At 37.0% G+C, this 23,467-nt stretch overlaps 1 protein-coding gene across 4 annotated transcripts in view; it reads right to left on the bottom strand.

Annotated features, from left to right (window-relative positions):
- The window catches only part of PCCA (propionyl-CoA carboxylase subunit alpha), a 477,968-nt gene that overhangs the window by 79,557 nt on the left and 374,944 nt on the right, over window positions 1-23,467 (bottom strand). For all 4 annotated transcript variants that reach the window (XM_042979710.1, XM_042979700.1, XM_042979707.1 and 1 more), the window contains one exon: window positions 14,724-14,822. In XM_042979710.1, the coding sequence (XP_042835644.1) occupies window positions 14,724-14,822 (99 nt within the window). The remainder of the gene's footprint in view (window positions 1-14,723; window positions 14,823-23,467) is intronic.

Genomic DNA, 23,467 nt, shown 5'->3' with positions numbered 1-23,467 from the left:
CTGCCGATGAACATTTTGGTGGCTTCTACCTCCTGGCTATCCTAAATAATGCTGCAATGAACTGGGGTATGCAAATACCCCTTTAAGACCCTGTTTTCAATTCTTTCAGATATATATCTAGAAGTGAGATTGCTGGACCATATGGTAGTATTATTCTTAATATTCTGAGGAACCCTCATACTGTTTTCAAGTTGTGCCATTTTACACTTCTACCAACAATGCACAAGTATTTTAATTTCTCCATGTTCTCACCAACACCTATTCTTTTCTGGGTGTGTTGTTGTTGTTGTTGTTGTTTTTGGTAGTAGCCATCCTAATGGATATGAAATGATATCTCATTATCATTTTGATTTACACTTCTAGGATGGTTAGTGATATTGAGCACATTTCCATATGCTTATTGCCTGTTTGTATATCATCATGGAGAAATGTCTATTTAAGCCCTTTGTCCACTTTTAAATCAGGTGTTTTTTTTTTTTTTTTAGGTTGTGGGAGTTCTTTATATATTCTAGATATTAACCCCTTATCAGATTTATGATTTGCAAATATTTTCTCCTATTCTGTAGGATGCCTTTTCACTCTGCTGTGTCCTTTGATGCACAAACGTTTTTTTAGTTTGATGTAGTCCCATCTGTCTTTGTCTTTGTTGCCTATGACTTTGGTGTTATATCCAAGAAATCATTCTCAAGTCCAGTGTCATGAAGATTTTGGCCTCCATTTTCTTCCAGGAGTTTCATGGTTTTAAGTCTTACATTTAGGTCTTTAATCCATTTAAGCTAATTTTTGTTTATGGTGTAAGATACAGATCCAATTTCATCCTTTCCTTTGTGGCAGATCCATGCTTTGAGAGAAAATCTACAGGCTTATGACTACAGAATTTGTGTTTTCAACTCCCATTTGTCATCTGAGTTCAAGGCTCATACAGTCAATAGTTAACTGGACATCAACACTTGGATATGTAATGTACATGTTAAACCTACCAAGTCTGAAAAGAATTACTGATTTGCCTCTCCAAACCTGTTCCTCTCCTAACCGCCCCCACCCCCACTGCCCGACCTAAGTAAGACCATTGTTCACTCGGTTGCTTACCCCTTCATTCTTTAACTTCCTTCACACTCAAGTATCTGAACCTGTGGATCCTTGCTGCCTTCCTACCCAATTAGATGTCAAATCAGTTCACTTCTCACCATCTCTACTGCTGCCATCTTAGTCTAATCCAAGGACTGGCAAACTCTTTCCGTAAAGAGTCATACAGTAAACCTTTTAGGCTTTGTGAGGCAAAATTGAAGGTATTATGTAGCTAGTTAGAGAACAAGAGAGAAAACAGATTTTCACAACTTTTGGGGGGACAACATTCCAAATATAATAAGTACCAGTTTTTGCTAATACTAATACGGAAAATGGAATTCTCTTATTTAGAGATAAAATTCTGTTTAATTGGGGCTCAAAGTTAGTGTTCCCTATCACCAAAGTCAATGGCAATTATACAACTGTTTAATGCTGACCTACAGTGAGATTTTACTGATTTCATCTTTGACGATACCTTTTCCCAGAGACAGGTACTGCCAAATACTAACAATAATCCATGGGTAAGGGATATTACTTGAGCATAGTGGTTGCTTGGAAGGGATTTATAGAATTTTGTTAAATTCCTCTCTTGATATTCGCCATTAGCCTAGCATTACATTGCAGTTTGATCACTTCCAATTTTAGGCTGAGTGGAAGATCCTCAATTGTACAGTGAAATGGATTTTCACATATGGAAATTTCCTTTGCTCTTGCACTGACGTTTGAAAACTGCTGCTGAAGCTAGTTCACTTCTTATTTTAATCTTCTGACAGCCTGGGAAGTGTAAAAAGCAGCTAGACAAGGGAGCCTGGGTGGCTCAGTCAGTTAAACATCTGACTTTGACTCAGGTCATGATCTCAAGGTTCACAAGTTCAAGGCCCACATCGGGCTCTATGCTGACAGCTCAGAGCCTGGAGCCTGCTTCGGATTCTGTGTCTCCCTCTCTCTCTGTCCCGCCCCTGCTCATGCTCTGTCTCTCTCTCTCAAAAAATAAATAAATAAATAAATAAATAAATAAACAAACAAACAAACAAACAAACAAACAAAAAAAGCAGCTGGACATTAATTGTGATTCAAATGTTAGTTGTTGTCAAAATAATGTTACCACAGTATAAATTTTGTATGTAAGTGCTGTTTTGTCTTACAATTTTAGGTTGAATTCATTAATAAACATCAAATCTACAGCATGAACTAATTTTCAAAGCTATCCGATGTTTGATAACAGTGGCTGAGAGTGGTTCTTCTTGTTTAGGAACATGTAAGTCTTGGTTCTGTGCTAAAAAAATAATCACAATAAATTTTACCACTGCTAAGCCAATTGAACTGCTGTGAGATAGCTGGAAAACTGGGACATTAAGGTTCTACTTAACAAAAATTCTACAAGCAGTCATAGCAAATAAAAACAAATGATTGTGGCTATATTCTGGCAAAACTGTATTTGTGGATGCTGAAATTTGAATCTCATATACTTTCCATGTGTCATGAAGCATTATTCTTCTTTTAATTTTTTCCAAACATTTAAAAATGAAATAACCACACAACTTGTGAGCCATACAAAAACAGGCAGTGGGCTGGATTTGGCCGACTCCTGGTCTAAGCCATCAGCACCTCTCACCTCCATGACTACAATGTCATAAAAATGGTTGTCCTACCTCTGCCACTGGTCCCCTGTGGTCCATCGTCCCCAGAGCAGTGATTTTAAATCACATCACATCATTCCTCTACTCAAAACCCTTCAAAAGCTTCACAGTTGGAACTGAATAAAACCCAAACTCTTTGGCCTACGAAGGCTCTATATGGTCTAGTTCCTGCTTCCTTCTTGCACTCTCCTAAGCTACACTCAAGATGCTGGTCTTCCCTCAGGCCTCTGCAAAGACCAAGTTTGTTCCTGTCTCAGGGCCTTTGCATTTACCATTTCTGCTACTTGGGACTTTCACACTTTTCATTTTTGCATGGTTGCCCCCCTTGTCCTCAAAGGTCTTCACTCAATGTTAGCTATTCAGAAACTTTCTTACTTTTTTTCCTTTCTAAAAAAATTTTTAATGTTTATTTATTTTTGAGAGAAGAATAGTGTGCAGGGGAGGGGCAGAGAGAGAGGGAGACACAGAATCTGAATCAGGCTCTAGGCTCTGAGCTGTCAGCACAGAGCCTGACATGGTGCTTGAACTCACAAACTGCCGAGATCATGACCTGAGGCAAAGTCAGACTTAACTGACTGAGCCACCCAGGTGCTCCAGGAAATGACTTTCTAACCACCCTACCTCCTCTACATACTTTCTGTGAATGATCCTGTTTCAGAGCCTTTATCGACCTTCTTAGTACACTAATTACGTTATTTATGTGTTTACATGTTTGGTATCTACATCCCCCTGTAGCAAATGTTGTACATGTTGTGAGGGGGACAATGACAGGAGGAAGAGAGAGAAAAAAGAAGTACCCAAATCTGATACAGCTCAGCAACAAGCACTGATAAAATGAAACACAGGGAAAAAAAATTTCATCCACACCGAGACTGATCTCTGTACACAAAACAGGAATATAGAATTTTCCCACAGTTTACAATTAAGACAATTAGGTTTTAGAGTTCACCAAGAACAAAGTATCAGACCTTACAAAACAGTCTGAGGCATGCCAAAACAAATAGGAACGGACCATTTGATTAGCTAATAACAAAAAGTAGAATAAAATAAAAATTAAGACTTTTATTTTCATGAAATATATTCCATCCCTATTAAAATACTTTCTCCAAGTTTTTATTTTATCCCTTCTCCTATTTTAAGTGGTACTTCATAGCTAGATAAAAATTTCCTTCTGTTCTTATATTGATACTCTGCTCCAACATTTACAAAATACACACCTTTTTGTTTCTTTAAAGAAAAGAATATTTAAGAAGACTGATTATCAAAATGACTTCAACATTTGTGAGAACCAAATTCATACAAATTAGCAAGGCTGTTTGTTCACTCAAAAAAGGCAAAACATTCACAAAATAATAAATGTTCCAAAAATATCTCCCTGGTATAATAAAATCAGAAGCAATTTCACCTTTAAAAGTAATCTCACTGAACGGTAAGAGGAAGAAATAGTAATAGTTTTCTTTTCCCCTCAGTGATTTCCAACATGATAATATGTTGTAAAGGCCATTACTGGGGGATTTGTCTTATCGGTCTCCAGTGTGGCTGCCTGTATTATTTTCCACATTTACTACAATCAGTGTTTATACTATTGAAAATTCTCTTCTTCTGGCAGCTACTAAAATATAATTTTCTAGTAAACAGACAGTAGAGGAGAAAAAGAATACGTGAGGGGAGTGGGGGAAGATTCAGAACATTTTCCCATTATAGTAAATATTTAAAAGCAACTCCAAATCATAATGCCACTAGAGACAAAAAACACACACACACACACACACACACAAAACAAACAAACAAAAAACCCAAACCAAACCAAAACAAAACAAAAAAACACTAAGCTTCTAAGACTACATTTCAAAAGCAGGTAAATGTGTCAAAATTAATATTTTAAATTATAGTTGTAAATACATCCCAGCTGTTAAATTGTGATTAAATTTTTTGAAGCATAGTGAAAGGAGTTATTTCTGTTCTCCTGGCAGGCTTGTTTCTAAGATGTGTAACTGTAATTGATGTTTTCAGGAGTGTGAAAAGGAGATGGTTAATAATTACTCTCTTATTTCCTACTTCTTTGGAAAAAAAATACCAACCTCCACTTATTCTAGGTTATATATTTATATATCCTATACATCCTAAATAGATGGTTCCATATTACATTTGGTAACTCTAGAGTAATCACATGTGTATAGTACAAAATAACAGCTAATTACTTCTAAGGGGATGGGGAGAAACATCTAAAACCCATGGAAAACATTTATTTTGGGACTAAAAACATAAGGTGATCACTTCCAAATCCACTTTTTTTGGTACTGGCAAAGTATAAGCAAACAAGGAAGCCCCTTCATTTAATTTTCTAATTAAAATATCATTAAAATATTTACTTTAGCATCTATATTCATTTATATAGCATCTGTATACATTTACACATTTATTGTAACCAAAGTTTGTTCCCAGAGGTTGTTACTTTCATCTAAAAAAAACAAAAAAAGAAAACAGCTTATTTTTAACTTTCCTTACTCAAAGAGGTACGAGGATCAATTCATTTTCTTTGAAAAAAGAAAGTTAAGCTTAAAATTTTAAATTCTATTCAAACTCTGCACAAGCATTTGCAAGCACACGTACCACAGATAGTTATTCAATCTGCGAACACAATTAGAGCCGTTCCTTCAGGTTCATGTGCTTATATCATATTCTGTATTACACAGGCCCACTGAGCATTTTAAGTTATCATGTCATGTAATCTATTTAACACTGCAATCAATTCACAAATAATCCATTTAATCTGGCATTCTGTAGTAAATAACATGACATTCGTGTGACACTATTCCAAATGTGTCTGCTTTAACATAGAAAATTAGTTCCACTTAGTTGAGTATCAATGACCTATTCAATGCAGAATGTGCTAGTGCTGCAGTCAGCTTTCTCCTGTTCTTTATCATAAATTTATCTTCTCTTGAAAATATTTAAGCAAGAATATGAGAAATTAAAAAAAAAAGCCTTCAAAGGTACATCATGAATAGCTTCACATCACACAAACGCAGAGATTGTTAGACCTTAGCGGGATCTCAAGACATTTTCAAAAGTATTTAGCTCCTCTTCAGGCCTGTAGACAACCTGCTGTGAGCAGGTGGAGAGAAGAAATCATGCCACACAAAGAAACAGGCCAATAGCAGTTAGTCGGCAGCTCTGCTCGCAAATGTTCAAACAACGCGACTACGCAAAACGAAAATCTTGTATGTAAAATGCTAACGAGAAACAACACATTAAATCCCAGACAAATTACACTGTAAGAAACGGAAGACTATGTGAGTTGTTCAAAGTAAAACTGAAGAGCTTCTTTGGAGGTTAAAAAGAATGCTTTATAGGAAGAGAGTATATTCACAGAAATTAAAAAAAAAAAAAAGTTCTATTTGATCAGCATGTTCCACACTACGAGATGCTACGGCGTATGGAGAAAATACAGTGAGTTCAACATGTGCAGAACACCACGTATCTTTTGTTTCAACACTTAATTGTATGCTGCAGGCAGGATATCATTCCGCTTATTAAAAACAGTCCTAAATTTTGCTAAACTTCTAAGGTGAAAAGGTTGTCAACTAGAGAAGAAATTTGTCTTCTGTTTAAAAAATGAAGTTAGTTCATCTCCTCTTAATTTTAAATGATAAAAACCAAAACTGCGGTGGACACACAGGGGAGTGCATAAAAACCAGTACATTTTGTCTTCTATGAGCACTCTCATTTAGGAAAAGTTTTGTGACCCATCTAACCCGTAACTGCTAGCCACACTTGGCTACTGGGGACCTGGAATGTGACCAGTGCAAGTGAGAAACTACATTTTCCATTTTAATTAATATTAAGTAATTTAAATACAGAAGCTGTGGAACCTATTTTTCTTTACACACAACATTCTGGTAGGGCCACATTTCACATTCATCATTCTGTTGCTTAAGATATTATTGGTATATTAGCATACGTATTTCAGGCATAGGTGCTGTTTCTGATATCACATTAATAATTTTCTTTAGATTATTTCATGTTGAAACGCTAACATTTTGGATATATGGAGTTAAACAAAATGGATTAGTGAAATGAATCTCACTTGTTTTTACTTTCTTGATGTGGCTACTAAGAAATTTAAAATTGCATATATGGCTTAACAAATTTTATTAGACAATGCTGCTTCACTCTATAATTTTTTAAATCAGTAATTTGGAATTACTAGAGATTTGGAATTACTCTCATACTAATGAGACTTTATCTTCCCATAGTCAAAATGAGAAATGATTGTAGGTCCTCAGATTATACCATTAAGATCTACTTTATAAACATTATTACTGACGGACTCTACATCTACAATGGGGAACTAGTAGGAAAACACTGGTACATACCCAATATAAGAAAAAAGAGAATTATGAAATGCTATCATTTTATTTCCCTTGAATGATGTTCTTTGAGGAAAACTTGGCTTACTTATTAGATGAAGAAATAGATTAAAAACCTATAAAAATTCTAGAGGACCTATAAGTATCTCCAAGAGTTTTTTAATGCTTATATCCTTGATTCTTCAGCATAAATTACTTCATTTCAAAATACAGGACCTCCTCTCCCTCCTTTTGGATACGTGCATCACTAGCTATATACTTAAAGCTATTAATAATGATTAGAACTTCTGTCCAAAAATAGGATTTTCTAAACATCAGAAGAGAAAAAGCAGCCGCGTGGGTAACTGAAGTAAGAGCTTGTGCAGCAGACTTAACTGAACAATGGGTTATTAGTGATGCTGGGTAAGATACAGCTCAAGCAATGTGCCAATGTTCGCATTCCCCTCATAGAGACAGGGGAAATCAGGAACAGTCTGAGGTGAACCTTTACTATACCTATAGATACCTATCAACAGGTGGTACTGTTGGCCTTAAACAGCTTAGGAAAATAGGAAAGATGTTTGCTTGATTGGAAAGAAACTCACTTGGTAAGCATGATACTTTTGTGGGCAGACCCTTGGGAGCCCTCGTTTGTCTTTGAACTCACAAATACTATGTCATTCCATATCCATGGGGATCAAGCTGCCATGTTATCTAAGAGTACAGATTCTGCAAATGTTGGAAAGTAAAGAACTAAAGAGAATTGATAAAACAGCTAAGAAGGCTATCCTATGAACAAAGCTTAGTTTGATAAAGTCTTAGAAGAAATAAAATCTAAATCTTAAAAGTATAGATAAGACAGATTTATTTCTGAAATTATAAAATGCAAGATAACTATCCATGTATTCATCCACTCATCCTTTCCTCCAGCTAATGAGCCGTTCTTCACATGTGCCAGGAACTCAGTATGGCGGTGGGAATTGAAGGTCAAATCAAAACTGAAAATTCTGATTAAAGGAAGTTAGTAACCTATCAAATTCATTTTCCAAATGAGAGTACATGCCAAAATACAATTTTTTTAAAGGAATTAATAGATAATATCAAGTTCCTGAGGCTTACCAAGGAAAGCCAGGAAAGTCAAAAGATAATGTGATATGATTAGATTTGACTGGATGAATAGGGAGCTAACTCTTAAAGCAAAGGTATGCTTCCTCCCCAACTACTTTATCATTTAATCAGATGAAGTCGTTAACTGCTACTTTTCACGTAGTCACAGGGATTCAATAATAAAACTAAACAGAGGGGCACCTGGGTGGCTCAGTCAGTTAAGCATCTGACTTCAGCTTAGGTCATGATCTCATGGTTTGTGGGTTCAAGCCCCACATTGGGCTCTGTGCTAACAGCACGGAGCCTGCCTTGGATTCTCTTCCCCACACTCTCTCTCTCAAAAATAAATAAAATAAAATTAAAATAAAATAGGTGCTAAGTACTCACATATTCTTGAATAAGACTGGCTACACAAAAGTAGACTGGTGTACTAGACTGGCTACACCAAGTAGAACATGCTAGGAAACCACAAAACCAACAATTGCCCAACTCCCACCTCAAGAGAATATGAAAGAAATTTAAAAATTGTTTGAAGTTAAATTCTTAAGCTAAGAACTCAAGGTTGAACATTTTAAGCTATGTGAAAGGGATTTTATGAGAATCCCTTGGTTTTCCATGTATCTCCTAGATTTTGAGGGGTATCTAGGTAAGATCAGCAATTGTTTTAGTGACAAAACAGGAAGAGAAGAGTATGGTGAGGCATCGATTTGTAACTATTTCTTGTGGTCTAGACGTGGATTGTACAGAAAAGACTAAGGCTGAGTCGTTATGAGAGAACCTGCTCAACAGAAATATCTAGAGGGATGGGAATCAGGAGGCTAAAGACAGCTGGGAAAGACAGAGCAGACTTTAAGGGTTCTACAGGTGAGAAATTCCCCCAAATCCACAAAAGTGTCCTTGAGGACACCAGCCAAGTGTCCAACTTTGGATGTTTGACATGCCTCCAAAGTAACGAGTGCCAGGTTACATTAGCCTAGGTCAACCTAGTTCTTCCTGCCATGTTCCTCTCTTCTTTACCCCAGACTGAAACTTTGGACAGACCTCAGATGGCAAACAAGAAGTGAGAGAGGATATAAAGCAAGAGGGAAGAAAGCAACACTCTCATTTTCCCTATAAAATTTCTGTCTGAGGTGGAAATGAGTTCAGGAGGAGAGGTTTTAACAGTTTTGACATTACAATGAACTAGATTTTTATTTATTTTTTTAAATGTTTATTTTTTTGAGAGAGAGAATGAGCAGGGGAGGGACAAAGAAAGAGGGGGCAGAGGATCTGAAGCAGGCTCTGTACTGACATTAGAGAGCCCGACACAGGGCTCAAACTCACAAACCACAAGATCACGACCTGAGCTGAAGTCAGATACTAAACCAAATGAGCCACCCAGGTGCCCCTGAACTAGACTTTTAAACACTTCCTCTCCCAAATAGAATACTGCTTGCCTATTCCCTGGTAGCAACTATACAACTGAGAACTGTATGTGATTTTATGCAGGGGAGGAAAGAATAAGATGAGAAAGTGCGTTTAAAAGAAGAGTTGTAAAAAAGTTCCTTTTATTGGGGGTGCCTGAGTGGCTCAGTAGGTTAAGCCTCAAACTCTTGATTTCAGCTCAGGTCATGATCTCACGGTTTGTGAATTCGAGCCCCACACTGGGTTTTGTGCTGACAGTACAGAGCCTACTTGGGATTCTCACTCTCCCTCTTTCTCTGCCCCTCCCCTGCTTGTTCTCTCTCCCTCTCAAAAAATAAACCAAAACAAACAAACAAACAAAAGTTCCTTCTATTTGCCCTGACAAAGTTTCATTTGTGCAGCAAAGCAGTTATGTGGTAAAACAGATAAAAAGAAAGACAAATATTAGGAAGTACTCAGAATGTTTTCTCAATAACTATCTAAATAAATTTTGTTCTACAATGAGGTACTACCACTTCACACCCATTAGGGTAACTTTATAAAAGAACAATAAAACCACCAGAAAAGAACAAGTGCTGGTGAAAAGGTGCAGAAATTGGAATCCTTCTGCATTACTGTAGAAATGTAAAATGGTGCAGCTGCTGTAGAAAACAGCACAGTGGTTCTTTAAAAAGGTTAAACACAGAATTACTACATGAGCCACTAACAGAGGATCGGGATTCACAAAATATGAACTTTTATGAATCATTAAGTAAAAGATGAATGCTCCAATAAAAAGAAAACATGGGCAAAAGCCATGAACAGGCAGTTTGCAGAAAGGAAAACAGGACTGACAATAAATATATTTTTAAAATGCTCATTGTCATTACCAACCTATTATACATTAAAACCACAAAAAGATAAGTAGTCTGGATATCAAGGGTTACCTAGGATGTGAAGCAAAATTGTTAAAGGAACAGATTCCTGGGTTCAAATCTTGGCTCCTCCATTTATTAGCAGAATGCCTTGGGTGAGCAATTTAGTTTCTATAGGCCTCAAGTTTCCCTAACCTCAAAATGCACGGTAATACTAGTACACTAGATTGGTGTGAGGATTAAATACTTTGATACAGATGAGGTATTATAGGAGAGTCAGTGCCTAACATAGTAAATATACAATAAGGTTTTATTATTATTCATGTTATTGATAGCAGCAGCACTGTTGGTCTGCGTGAGGGGTCATTTATTTCACATTAATTTTTTTTAATTTATATTTATTTTTGAGAGAGAGACAGAGCATGAGCAGGGGAGGGGCAGAGAGAGAGGGAGACACAGAATCAGAAGCAGGCTCCAGGCTTTATATGTTGGTAGACATATACATTAGTACAGCCATACAGGAAAAACCATTTGGCATTACTGTGTAGGATTAAGAATGCATGGTCCTTACAAGCCAACTGTTCTATTGGCTGGCATACTCCTTGGAAAAACGATTTCAAGAGGAAACAGAAATGTTCAGAGAAGCAGTGTTTGTTCTAAAAACAAAATAAGTAACACAAATATCTACTTAGGGGAGAAAGAATAAATTGTGGTATATTAATAGGACTTACATAGCATGGAAATAAATAAAACTACATACATCCAGATGATCAATCTCACAAACCTAATGCTGAAGGAGAAAGCAACTCACAGAAGCACACAGAAATATGGTGCTATACAATATACTGTTTACAGTTGTACGTATATATAACATCCTTAAAGAAAAGGAAGGGAGAGATACATTTAAAAACTGGGATTGTGGTTATCTCTTGGGGCAGGAGGAAGGATTTTAAGTAAGGGGGAATGCAGAGGAAAGTCAGTAATATTGGTAATTTTTTTTCCTTTTTTAATCCAGATGGTAAGTAATGTTTTTGTTGTGTTTTTCTTTAGATTTTATATAGATCAATACATATTTGTGTATATAAAATACTTAATAAAAAAAAGTTTAAATGCAGGCACAAAAATCTAGGGGAAAAAAACCTCCAGCCATTATTACTGTAAAATCACTTGAAAATCATCTGTGATAATATCCATCCTAGTTCTTCTTTGAAACTCATAGCCACATTTTCAAAGCTATCTATTTGAAGGTATTGAGCTGAAGTCTTGAGGAACTCAGCCCCAGAAGTCAGCACAGAGAAAAGGGAGTTGGGCACAAATCCTGAAGGTCTGCCCAGGCTTAAGGCAGGTGGAGGGGAAATCCACCAAGAACACTGTGAAGCCATCATTCATTCTCCTGTCATTTCAAATCCCTTCCCCACACAATGTTATGAACAGCTAACATTCTGAGACAACATGATTTCCCTCCTCTGTTTCTGAAATGCATCCTAATTTCTCTCTTCGTGTCCAGTCTCATTCTCCTCCCTTCCTGTCTCCACAATGCAACTTGAACCAAGCTCTTCCTAAACTCCCAATCCTCTCCACAGCATCACTTCGTTTGTGAACACTCGTCCACGAGTCCCACCGGCCAAGGGTGAAGCAGTGGCCTCATTATGTAATTATCAAGGCTTCCAATGACCTGGCTCCTACTCACTTCACTTTTGCTCCTCACACCCAGCTTATTCTCTGATTGCAAGGGTTTAAAGCAATGGTTCTCAGACTGCTTTCCCCAGAGTAGCAGTATCAGCATTACCTGGGAACTTACTAGAAATGCACACTTAGCCCAGGCCTACTAAGTGGGAGTAAACTCTGGGGTGGGTCCAACCATCTGAGTTTTAACAAGCCTTCCAGGTGATTCTGAAGCACACCTAAGTTTGAACATATTGGCTTAAAGCATGAAGGAAAGGTACATTATTATCTGAAGAACTCTGATGGAGACAATCAAAAAGTACTATATAGCACAGTGGTTAGAAGGTTAGAAGCTCACACTCTGGGGTCCCAGTGCCAGGGTTCAAATTTCTGCTTAGCTTCTTCCTAGCTTTGTAACCACAGAGAAGTTGCTTAGCTTGCCTCAGTGAAGTGTAATGCTTAACAGCACAGGTCCTACAGCAAGCCTGCCTGGCTCTACCTCCTATCAGCCTCCTGTCCTTGAGGTCACTTACTTTTCTCTGAGCCTCAGTTGCCTCATATACAAAAGTATAAATAATAGTACCCACTTCATACAGTTGCTGTGAAGATGATATGAATACATGAAATGCATTCAGAACTGTGCCTGATACACAGTAAGTACTGTGTATTACTTACCCTCATTATGTTATTAATTTCATGGGAACCACGTTATAGAGACAAAGAGAGTCAACAGTGAATGTTAATGTCCATAAAGAGTGAATAAAATCCATCTATTCTGGAAAGGAAAACTTTCCTCAGCATTTTTTAGGTCAATGAGTTTGTTTGGTTTTTATCCAGTCTACCATTTACCTCTCTGAATGAATTTATTTCCTTCTGATGAAATGGTACTTAACTAGATGCAACACCCTTCTCCAGAGTCAGGGGGGTCTGCGTGAGGGGTCATTTATTTCACATTAATTTTTTTTAATTTATATTTATTTTTGAGAGAGAGAAAGAGACAGAGCATGAGTAGGGGAGGGGCAGAGAGAGAGGGAGACACAGAATCGGAAGCAGGCTCCAGGCTCTCAGCTGTCAGCACAGAGCCCAACACAGGGCTCGAACTCACTAACAGTGAGATCATGACCTGAGCTGAAGTCAGACGTTTAACCAACTGAGCCACCCAGAAGCCCCTAATTTTTTTTTTTTTTTAAGCAAAGAACTTACAAGAATGACAAGGATTTACTGAACAGTATCCCTATGATAGGGAAAATATTTCTGGGAATTATTCTAAATACATATCCAGTATTAATTTAGCTAGAAACTCTACATATAAAAGTGCCATCAGGCTACCTATCTACACAGTCATTGAGAAGGAAGCTGAAAATATGATACACTAATTTGGGTAGTAGGAATTTGTATCTCTCTACTGGCAGGTCATATTATGTCCCCTGACCAGAAAATGCTGCCTGGCCACAGCACATTCAGGGCAGAGCATATTCTATTATACATAAACAAATATCACAAAACCATGTTTTTGGAAGTGTGAAATTATGCAGTGATATTTTTTCCAAGGGTCTCAAAGTATTTCACCTCATAATGAGAATATGAAAGAAAATATGAGAGAATAAATATACTGGGGCAAGCCAGAAAACCAAAGCCAAAATATACGACTCGGTCCTGAACATTCAATGTTTGTTAGAACCATAAAGATAATCTACCAATTAAGCCTGGCTTATAAATTAGTTTAGTCATTAAATATTTACCAGGAAGTTTCTAGACTACCTCTGTCTCTAATAGAGATATATGTGAATCTGGTATAGAGAAGTCTTGATCTGTGATTCTGTTGACTTCTCTAGGTTTTAAAAATCAGTTTCCTGTGTAAAATCAAGTTAAGGAAACACAAAAATATTTTTGTAAAAAACAACAACAAAAAGAATGAGCGTTTAATACTGTGGGGTGGGGGTGGGGGTCTGGATTTTTATCTGCATGTGATCGTCACATGTTACGTGGAGTTCTTTGTTTTGTTTTCCCTGGAACCCTTCCCCTCAACTAGGAGGTGAGCTGCAGGAACTCTGGCAGCACCTCCCTTTGTAGCTTCTACTTCAATATGGAAGCCACCGATAGCAAAGAGTATTCAGTCAACTCTGGATTTCAAGTCATTTCCTCAATGTAAGAGATTGTATTTTGCAGGGAAAAGAAAGGTTAACATGTTAAGATCACTGAATTTTTAAAAGGCATCAAGGTGTTCTGGCAAGTCCATCTGAACAGCTCACATTTCTGCTGATCGAACAGTACACAATCTCAGTCACACAGAAAAGGAAGGTAACAAAGTCATATTTTATAACTAAAAACCCACAATGGCAACAAAAATGCTATCTTCCCATGTTTTTAGAAAAACACGCAGGATGCTCTGTGTACAACAGTAAATACACTGACACTCCTGGATTGCCTGAAAAAAAGAAAACATCCATTCCTCAGAATAAGACTTGCTTCAAGATCCCCTCAAGAACGAAACAATGTTTTCAACTATGGAATGTATGAGACAGGATAAAATGCAGCCTCTCCCAGCCACTTCTGTCAGTGTTAACCACCCAGGTGCTGGTAAGGATTTTGGACTTGACGGACCCCTCAAAGTAAATCATCAGAACATTTACCTGCACCGTCCTCGGAGTGCCATCAACGCTGACAGACAATAAGGGTGAAGCCAGGTTCCACGTGCTGGTCACATTTAGTTTCGACCCATCAACTTCCACCTGTTGTGACACCAAATAAGACTGTTACCATGAAGAAAGACAGAAAACTGATCTCAAGTTCACTGCCACATACAAAGCAGCAGCCACTTTAAACAGATGGCTCCCAACAGCCTGTCATGTTTACTGCTCCCGCCATGAGAGACAGGGTCCAACAGGAGTCTTCTTAGCTGTCTCTGGGGAGAGGTGAAGGACCTGGGCACAGCTGCCTCTGGGTACTGAGGTTTCCAGTGATTTCCAGTAAGTAACAAACAGCCTTCTCACTCTAAACCTATCTGGACATGCTACATTTACTGCAATTAGACAAGTAATGCATATAAATTCCAGTGACATTTTGCAACCCACACATCAGGGCTTGCATATAATATCCTCTCCAAGGACCAAGAAAGAACTTTTCCTGTGTTAATTTTAATGAAGGACTGTGCATTGTGATTTTAATTAAACAGAAGCTTTAATTAGGCAAAATTCTTTGGTGTTGAATATTAAAAGTCCATTTGAACTTTGCAAAAGTTGTCATATTTTTGTCAATCTTAAATGACTAATTTCACCAAGTCATCACTTATGAAGATGCAAAAAAACCCAAAAAAACAAAAAAACAAAAAAAAAAACCAAAAAAACCAAAAACCCATATCTTTTAAAACAGATACTTTTAAGAGAAAAATTCTAATTTCCAAATAAATAATATAAAAGAGAAAACAAGCAAAGCTAAAATAAAAAGTACTGTTAGTTTCTTTCTTTCCTTCACTCACTGATTCCCTAAGTCTTGTATGGGAGAGCTAAGAGAAAATAACAGTATTACATCCACAGTAAACCACATAAGGAAGGGATATTTAAGTTTCAAAATAAAACTGTAGCAAAGTCAAGACACAAGATCCCTAACAATTCCCTCTCTCTCTCAATTCTCTTAAAAGATACTTATTATAATAAAAGACACACAGATATTATTTAGAAGAATAACTGTATCCATATACATCTATACAGACTTTCTGTTTATTTCCACAATAGTGTGGTCATACAGTCTAGAAGCAAAGACATGCTATTGGCTACATAATGAAATGTCAGCTGGACATACATTATGCACTTGCTTGTTTCTGGGTTCAGGAGCCTTCAGGTCCATACAGCACATTTCAGTAACTGGGAAGAAGGAACGACAGCTTGGGTCTCACCTGACATTACTATTTGACTAAGAGCTGCTTACCACGCTGGAGTATTTAACCTGTCTGAACTTTAGCTGCCAAACTATAATACGGTAAAACTCTATCTGAAAGGGTGCTGTAATATTTTTTTTAATTTTTTAATGTTTATTTAGTTTTGAGAGAGAGAGAGAGACAGAGTGCAAGCAGGAGAGGGACAGAGAGAGAGAGAGAGAGAAAGAGAGAGAGAGAGAATCTGAAGCAGGCTCCAGGATCTGAGCTGTCAGGTTGTTGTAATATTTAAAAAATTAACATAAAACAGTCTCTACCGATATTCCTACTATAGTAGGTCCTAAACATTTTTTCCCTTTTCCTGTTTCTAATGGTTCCACTTTCCTTAAATGGGTTTTAAAAATAAGGTCAGATATCATGCTATCTCATAAATTATGTACTATTAAAAAGTAGGTGATAAAGATCTGTGAAGCAGAAAGACTATAGTTTTGAGAAGAGCAACATTTTAAAATTATCTATTTAGATAATTAGCCATTAACTGCCCTGGGTGGCTCAGTCGGTTAAGCGTCTGACTTTGACCTAGGTCATGATCTTGTCATTCCCAAGTTCGAGTCCTACATCCAGCTCTGCGCTGACAGCTCAGAGACTGGAGCCTGTTTCAGATTCTGGGTCTCCCTCTCTCTCTGTGCCCCTCCCCCACTCTCACTCTCTTTCTCAAAAATAAATAAAACATTAAAAAAATAAAATAATCTATTTAGCACTTCTTCCTGAATTAAATATCTCCTTATGTAATGGAAGAGTTCCAAAAGAAGCTCCCAAAAGATAGTTTTACAAATATTAAGTGCTAAAAATACCTTTTAAAACTGAGAAAAATATTTGCTTTGACATGATTCCTAAATTTAAAAGGTTAAAAAAGGTCAGTGTTCAATTATAAAAGTTTTATTTGTTAAAATGGAAAGTTAGAGGCTGTAAGGAAAGATTTTTTTAATGACAGGCATTTACAATTTGTATTTGATACTAATTTTAAGTCAATAGGGGTGACAGAATGAAACTGTAATTGTCATCTTTAGGGGTTCTCAGAGAAAATAACCTAACATACTCAAATCATGCAGAAGAGGAACCACTTTACCACAGCCTAAAGTAAACTATTTTATGACTGGTTAAACAAAATGCGGCATATCCATATAACAGAATATCATTTGATAATAAAAAGGAATGAAATGCTGATACATGCTACTACATGGATGAATCTTGAAAACATGCTAACTGAAAAGCCAGTCACAGAGGATCACAAATTATATAGTTCCATTTATAATGAAATGTCCAGAAAAGTCCATACCAACAGAAAATAAATTGGTGGTTGCCTTGAGCTAGGGGTGTGGGGATGGATGGAAGGATTGAGGGGTAACAGCAGTGGGGCATTGGCTTTCTTATTTGATATGATGAACATGTTCTAAAATTGACTGTAGTGATGGTTACACAGCTCTGGGAATATACTACAAGCCACTTAATTGTACAATTTAAATGACTAAAGTGAAGTATATCTCAAAAAAGCTGTGGAAAAATAAATAACAAATGAAAACAGAAGGGAGAGGTTTTACTTTTTCAAAAGTCAGAAGCAATATTCTGTGAGAAATTAAAGAATTAGGGGCGCCTGGGTGGCGCAGTCGGTTGAGCGACCGACTTCAGCCAGGTCACGATCTCGCGGTCCGTGAGTTCGAGCCCCGCGTCAGGCTCTGGGCCGATGGCTCGGAGCCTGGAGCCTGTTTCCGATTCTGTGTCTCCCTCTATCTCTGACCCTCCCCCGTTCATGCTCTGTCTCTCTCTGTCCCAAAAATAAATAAAAAAAAACGTTGAAAAAAAAAAAGAAAAAAAAAATAAATAAAGAATTAGACCTAAAAAATGGAGATTATATATATATATATATATATATATATATATATATATACATACCATGTTCATGAATTAGAAAAGTTTCAGTATTATCAAGATAGAAGTTCTCTTCCAAACTCATATATATATTCAATGTAATTCCAATCAATATCCCAGCAGGCTTTTTTTTGTTTTGGTAGCTGATTCCAAAATATACAGAGAGAAAAGCAAAGGATATAAAATAGTAAAGATAATTTTGAAAAGTAACAAATTTGGAGAACTCATGCCATTTGACTTCAAGACTTCCCATTAACCTAGAGTAAACAAGATCTGGTGTAAGAATAGAATGAAATGAGAGTTCAGAGACCCATACATAAATGATTAATTGATTTTAAAAAAAAGTGCCAAAATATTAAATGGGGAAAGCATAATTTGTGAATAAATAGTCCTAAAACAATAAACATCCACATTCAAAAAAATAAATCCCAACCTCGATAACACAACATTAAAAAAAAAATCAACTCAAAACAATGAAAACTAAAGGTAAAACCTAAAACTACAAAACTTCTAGATAACAAAGAGATAAAATCTTTATAACCTTGGTCCAGGCAAAGATTTCTTAGGACACAAAAAATACTAATCTTGCAAGAAAAAATAGGTGAATTAGACTTCATCCAAAATTATAAATTTCTGTTTGAAAGACACTGTTAAGAAAAGAAAACCTGAGCCACAAGTTGGGAGAAAATATTTGCAAAAAATATATCTGATAAAGCACTTGAATTCAAAATCTACAAAGAATTCTTTTTTTTTTTCATGTTTATTCAGTTTTGAGAGAGAGAGAGAGAGAGCAGAGACAGAGGGAGACAGAGGATCCCAAGTGGGTTCTGCACTGACAGCAGAGTGCCTGATGTGAGGCTCAAATTCATGAACCGTGAGATCATGACCTAAGCCAAAGTCGTAGGCTTAACCAACCAAGCCACCCAGGCACCCCAAGAATTCTCTTTTTCAACTCAATAAGAAAACCAACTGAATTTCTTTAAAAATGGGCAAGAGATTTGACCAGAGACTTCATCAGGGAAGACAGATGGGTGACACAAGCACATCACGGGTTGGTCATTAGGAAAAAACCAAAACTATATGAAATAGGGCTACACACCCACTAGAATGGATAAAATGAAAAGTACTGATAATACCAAGTGCTGGCAAACCTGTGAAGCAGGTTTCATACATTGCTGGTGGGAATGCTAAATGGGAGGCCTGCTTTAGAAAGCCCCAGAAAAGTAATGATACATACATACAAAGACCTGTTTGTGAATGTTCACAGAAGCTTGTTTATGATAGAATACATACAGCAAAATGTTTACATCAGCCTCAAACTGGAAAACCCCCAAAAGTCCAATGAACTAATTCATGGACAAATATGGCATATCCACACAACAGAAAATTAGCACTAAGCATCTCAAAAGCACTATGCTAAGTGAAAGGAGGCCGGTAAAAAAGGATATAATAGAACATGAGAATGGGGGCACCCAGGTGGCTCAGTCAGTTAACTGTCAAACTCTTGATTTAGGCTCAGATCACGATCTCATAGTTTGTGAGATCGAGCCCTGCATCAGGCTCCAAATTGAGCTTGGAGCCTGCTTGGGATTCTTTCTCGCCCTCTTTCTCTGCCCCTCCCCCACTTGCGCACGCACGCGCGTGCTCTCTCTCCCTCAAAAAATAAATACACAAATAAATAAATAAATAAATAAAGGGGAGGAGTGAGATTCCCCCTTAAAAAAAAAAAGAAAAAAGTACATGAGTATGATTCCATCTATAGAACATTCTGGAAAAGGCAGAAATCAGGTCAGCAGTTGCTAGGTGATATGGGTATGAAGATGAGTTTGACTGGCAAAGGGCATGAGGGAACTTTCTGGGGTGACAGAAATGTTTTAAATCTTGATTTTGGTGGTAATAATATAACTACATAGATTTGTCAAAACTCAATAAAACCATACAATTAAAGACTAAATTTTATATTAATTATACCTCAATAAATCTGACTTTCTAAAAACAAAAGCAGAGGGAGAAAAATGAAAGTGGTATTTCTGAACTACCTTTATCTTCCCTTACTGATAAATTAATTTCTTTCCCTGCATCCTCTGCTATTGGATGAGTGGATGTGAATGTTAACTTGGAAAGAAGAATAGAAGGAAAGTTCCTTCCAGATAGAAACATGGGGGGCTGGGGGGGAGGCCTTTTCAAGTCCCTGTGGATTACATGAAGGAAAGATACAGAGGGAAGATGCAGATATCAGAAATCCGAGACCTCCCCATTTCCTTTTGCATGGATCCTTGGGAATAGGTGACAGGGAATGGAGACAGATGGATGAAAATATTCTGACAGGTATCAGGTACCCTAAAAATATCTGGGCTGGAGATCTACTTCTGGGATATAGTCTAGGGAAAGCTGCAGGCTTCTACTAAAGCCCAGTACTTAGTGTCACAGCAATCCTAATGTGACTTATGAAGCAACAGCACAGCACTGATTGAGGAAGAACCTGGAAAGATGACCCAAGCACATCATGATAGGAATCCAGAAGTTTCTACCTATCTTAGTGAGATAACAAAGTCTGGGTCAAGATAAAGACAACATAGTACAAGGAACTCCATGACTGCAGGCAAACAGTACCCAGGACTATGGGTACAGAGGCCTCTTCAATGCCAAAGAGGATGAATCATCGCCTGCCAGTACCCAGTCCAGATCCTTACAGCAAAGCCTAGTAAAGACAGTCTGGGTCTGAGCTCTCCTCCTTACCTCAATAGTTATGAGTGAGTCCAACCACATACCCAAAGGCCCCTTTTACCTGCACCTAACTCCATGCCTCAGTGGAACCTGGAAGGAAAAGAAACCTGAAATACCACAGTTTCTGAAAGATACTGCTTAAACCAAAGGAGCCCAAGATCTTATTTATTACCAAGTGTTTCCTCCCTCTCCCCCCTTAGTAAAGGTAGAGGGCTTATGAGAAAGAGTACATGCGACAGACATACAGAAACGACATTTCCTTGTACATCTGGGAAGTAATGAGCATAATTTTGAAATGTTACTATACAACTGAAACAAGGAAGCTGTCAAAGCTCCAAATCATAAACTATGAAACACATCTATAAACTTTAAATGAGGGAAAAGAACATGCTGAAAACCACCACCAGCCTTCTCAGGCCTCCAGCCACAAACAGATTTCACCAAGAAGCATAATTCGGAACAGCAGATGCAAGGATTCTATTGATGCTATCATCAGATGAGTGAAATCTCAATGGCTTATACTTATAAGCTACTAGGAGAAGCAGGAAATTTGTACATTTTAATACCATAGAAATACAGGAACAGACTGAAGAATTCTTGTTACTGTGCTATGTACACAGTTTATGCGTAATTCTTTAGCCAAGGGGGACTAAAGCTGCAGATATGGGGTGGAAGTGGCATTTCACTGTTACAACACCGAGAAGCTGACATAAAGAACCCACCCTATGCCAAAAACTAATGGGAAGTGAAATCTAGGACAATGGAAATAACAGACTTGATGAGAGGGTATTATAAGCCTAATTAAAGGAAGAGCTGTGGGCTGTCCATGCTTAGACCCAACCACCTACCCCACTGCACATAAATGATGATCAGAAAATAACCAATACTGCATCTTTGCATACAGTTTGCAGAACATACTTTTATCAAGAGGAAAAGGTAAATTAAGAGCATTATAACACAAGAAGAACCACTTGAAGAAACACAGGAAGAGTTCAGATAAATAATTCTGCAAAGTCTCAAAGACGACTGTAGGAAACCTGACTCCTCTTTTAAAAAATGAGCTCAAAGAAGAAAAACAAAGGTTCAAAGAAGAGATCATACAACAACAGAAGGAAATGAAAATCAAGCTGGAAGAACTCAGCAAAAAAATGAAGAGAAAAATAACATTATAGAGATAAAAGCTACTTTAAGAAGCAACCAAAAATAGAATCAATGTGACTAAAAAGAAAGATAAGGGCATGGAGAAATCATATAAAACAGAAAAGACTAGCAATATAAAAACAATTTATAGAGAAGACAACAGATACGAAGGAGGGAGAAATGGGATCCAAAGAATATACAAAATACTTTTTCAGAAAAGCTTAAGAAGAAAAACGAATAAATGTAAATTCAAAGATACGATAGGGTAAAACTTTTCAAACTAAATAAAACCTTAAATTTGTAGAATTCTGCTGTTTATGGAACTTTAAAGATAAAGAATGTTTTATGTGTTACTTAGGCAAAAATAAGAAATCACGCACAAGTAAGGAAAAACATCAGGTCAGCCTAATTGTTCGAGGGCAAAATTGAGATATAAGACCACAGAGCAGTGTGGTATAAGTACTAAAAAAGAAAATGTTGCCCCCAATTTTATACCCAGCCAAGATGTCCTTATATCATAGAAACACATCTTGTAGCCTATAAGAGAACTTAGAACCCCTTCTTTAAAAAAGGGCATATCTATATATTGATATGAAATTTTCCCAAGAAAATACAGAATAGCATATACAGTGTGCTATCATTTGTTAAGAAAAAAAACCCTTCGAAGTGTGTGGTTTTATTATTTTTTTTAATGTAAAGAATATCTCTAGACAAATATATAAGAGGAGTGGGAGGGGTTGAAGGACAGAGATAGAAGGGAGGCTTGCTTTTTACTGCAAATCTATTCATATTTTTAAGTTTTCCTCTTTATGTATATTATATACTAAAAACTTTAAAAGTGAGGAGAAGGATAAGGGCCTATTTTTCCTCTCTCATAGCACCATAAAGTCAATATTTACTTTATACCTTTCACTAACAGGCACGTAACACATAGTAGCTGCTTTTTTAAAACTTCATTTTAGTTAACATAGCAATACTCATTTCAATTTCTCTGGTCATAAATTTATGGATTTCATCTACCAAACCCAATTGTACAGTGTATTTTGGACATTGTCTCTGTATCAACTCTTCATTATCTGAAAATGAGGGACCTGAAGGAGCAATGCTGAAGATCTCTTTGAGGCTAAAATTCTATGGTTTTATGGTTGCAAAGTTCTTTTTTTAAGATACATTTACACAGTTAATTTCAGACATGGCAAATTCTAATAATTAGAAAGGGATTTTGTTTTGCTTGAGTACCTACGTTTGGGGTTGGAAGGTTTTAAGATCTTTCCTTTGACAAACAAAAGCTAACAAATTAAGTCAAATTCGGTGTGGGTATTAAAAAAACAAATAGACCAAGTGTAAAATGACAAATGACATAATACTCTGAGGCTCAAATAAAGTTTCACAACTTTCAAGGCAGATAATATTGTGGAAATGTTCTAGCACTATGAAAACACTAGAATATTCTAAATTATTTTAAAACTCTATTTAAAAAACAACCCAAGGGGTGCCTGGGTGGCTCAGTCGGTTGGGCGTCTGACTTCAGCTCAGGTCATGATCTCACAGTCTGTGAGTTCGAGCCCCACGTCGGGCTCTGTGCTGACAGCTCAGAGCCTGGAGCCTGCTTCGGGTTCTGTGTCTCCCTCTCTCTCTGCTCCTGGCCTGCTCATGCTCTGTCTCTCTCTCTCTCAAAAATAAATAAAAACATTAAAAATAAATAAA

Source organism: Panthera tigris, chromosome A1 (genome assembly GCF_018350195.1).
Source record: "Panthera tigris isolate Pti1 chromosome A1, P.tigris_Pti1_mat1.1, whole genome shotgun sequence".
Classification (NCBI taxonomy): Eukaryota; Metazoa; Chordata; class Mammalia; order Carnivora; family Felidae; genus Panthera; species Panthera tigris.
Note: the sequence above shows the minus strand (reverse complement) of the source record. Positions and strands in the feature narration are given on the sequence as shown.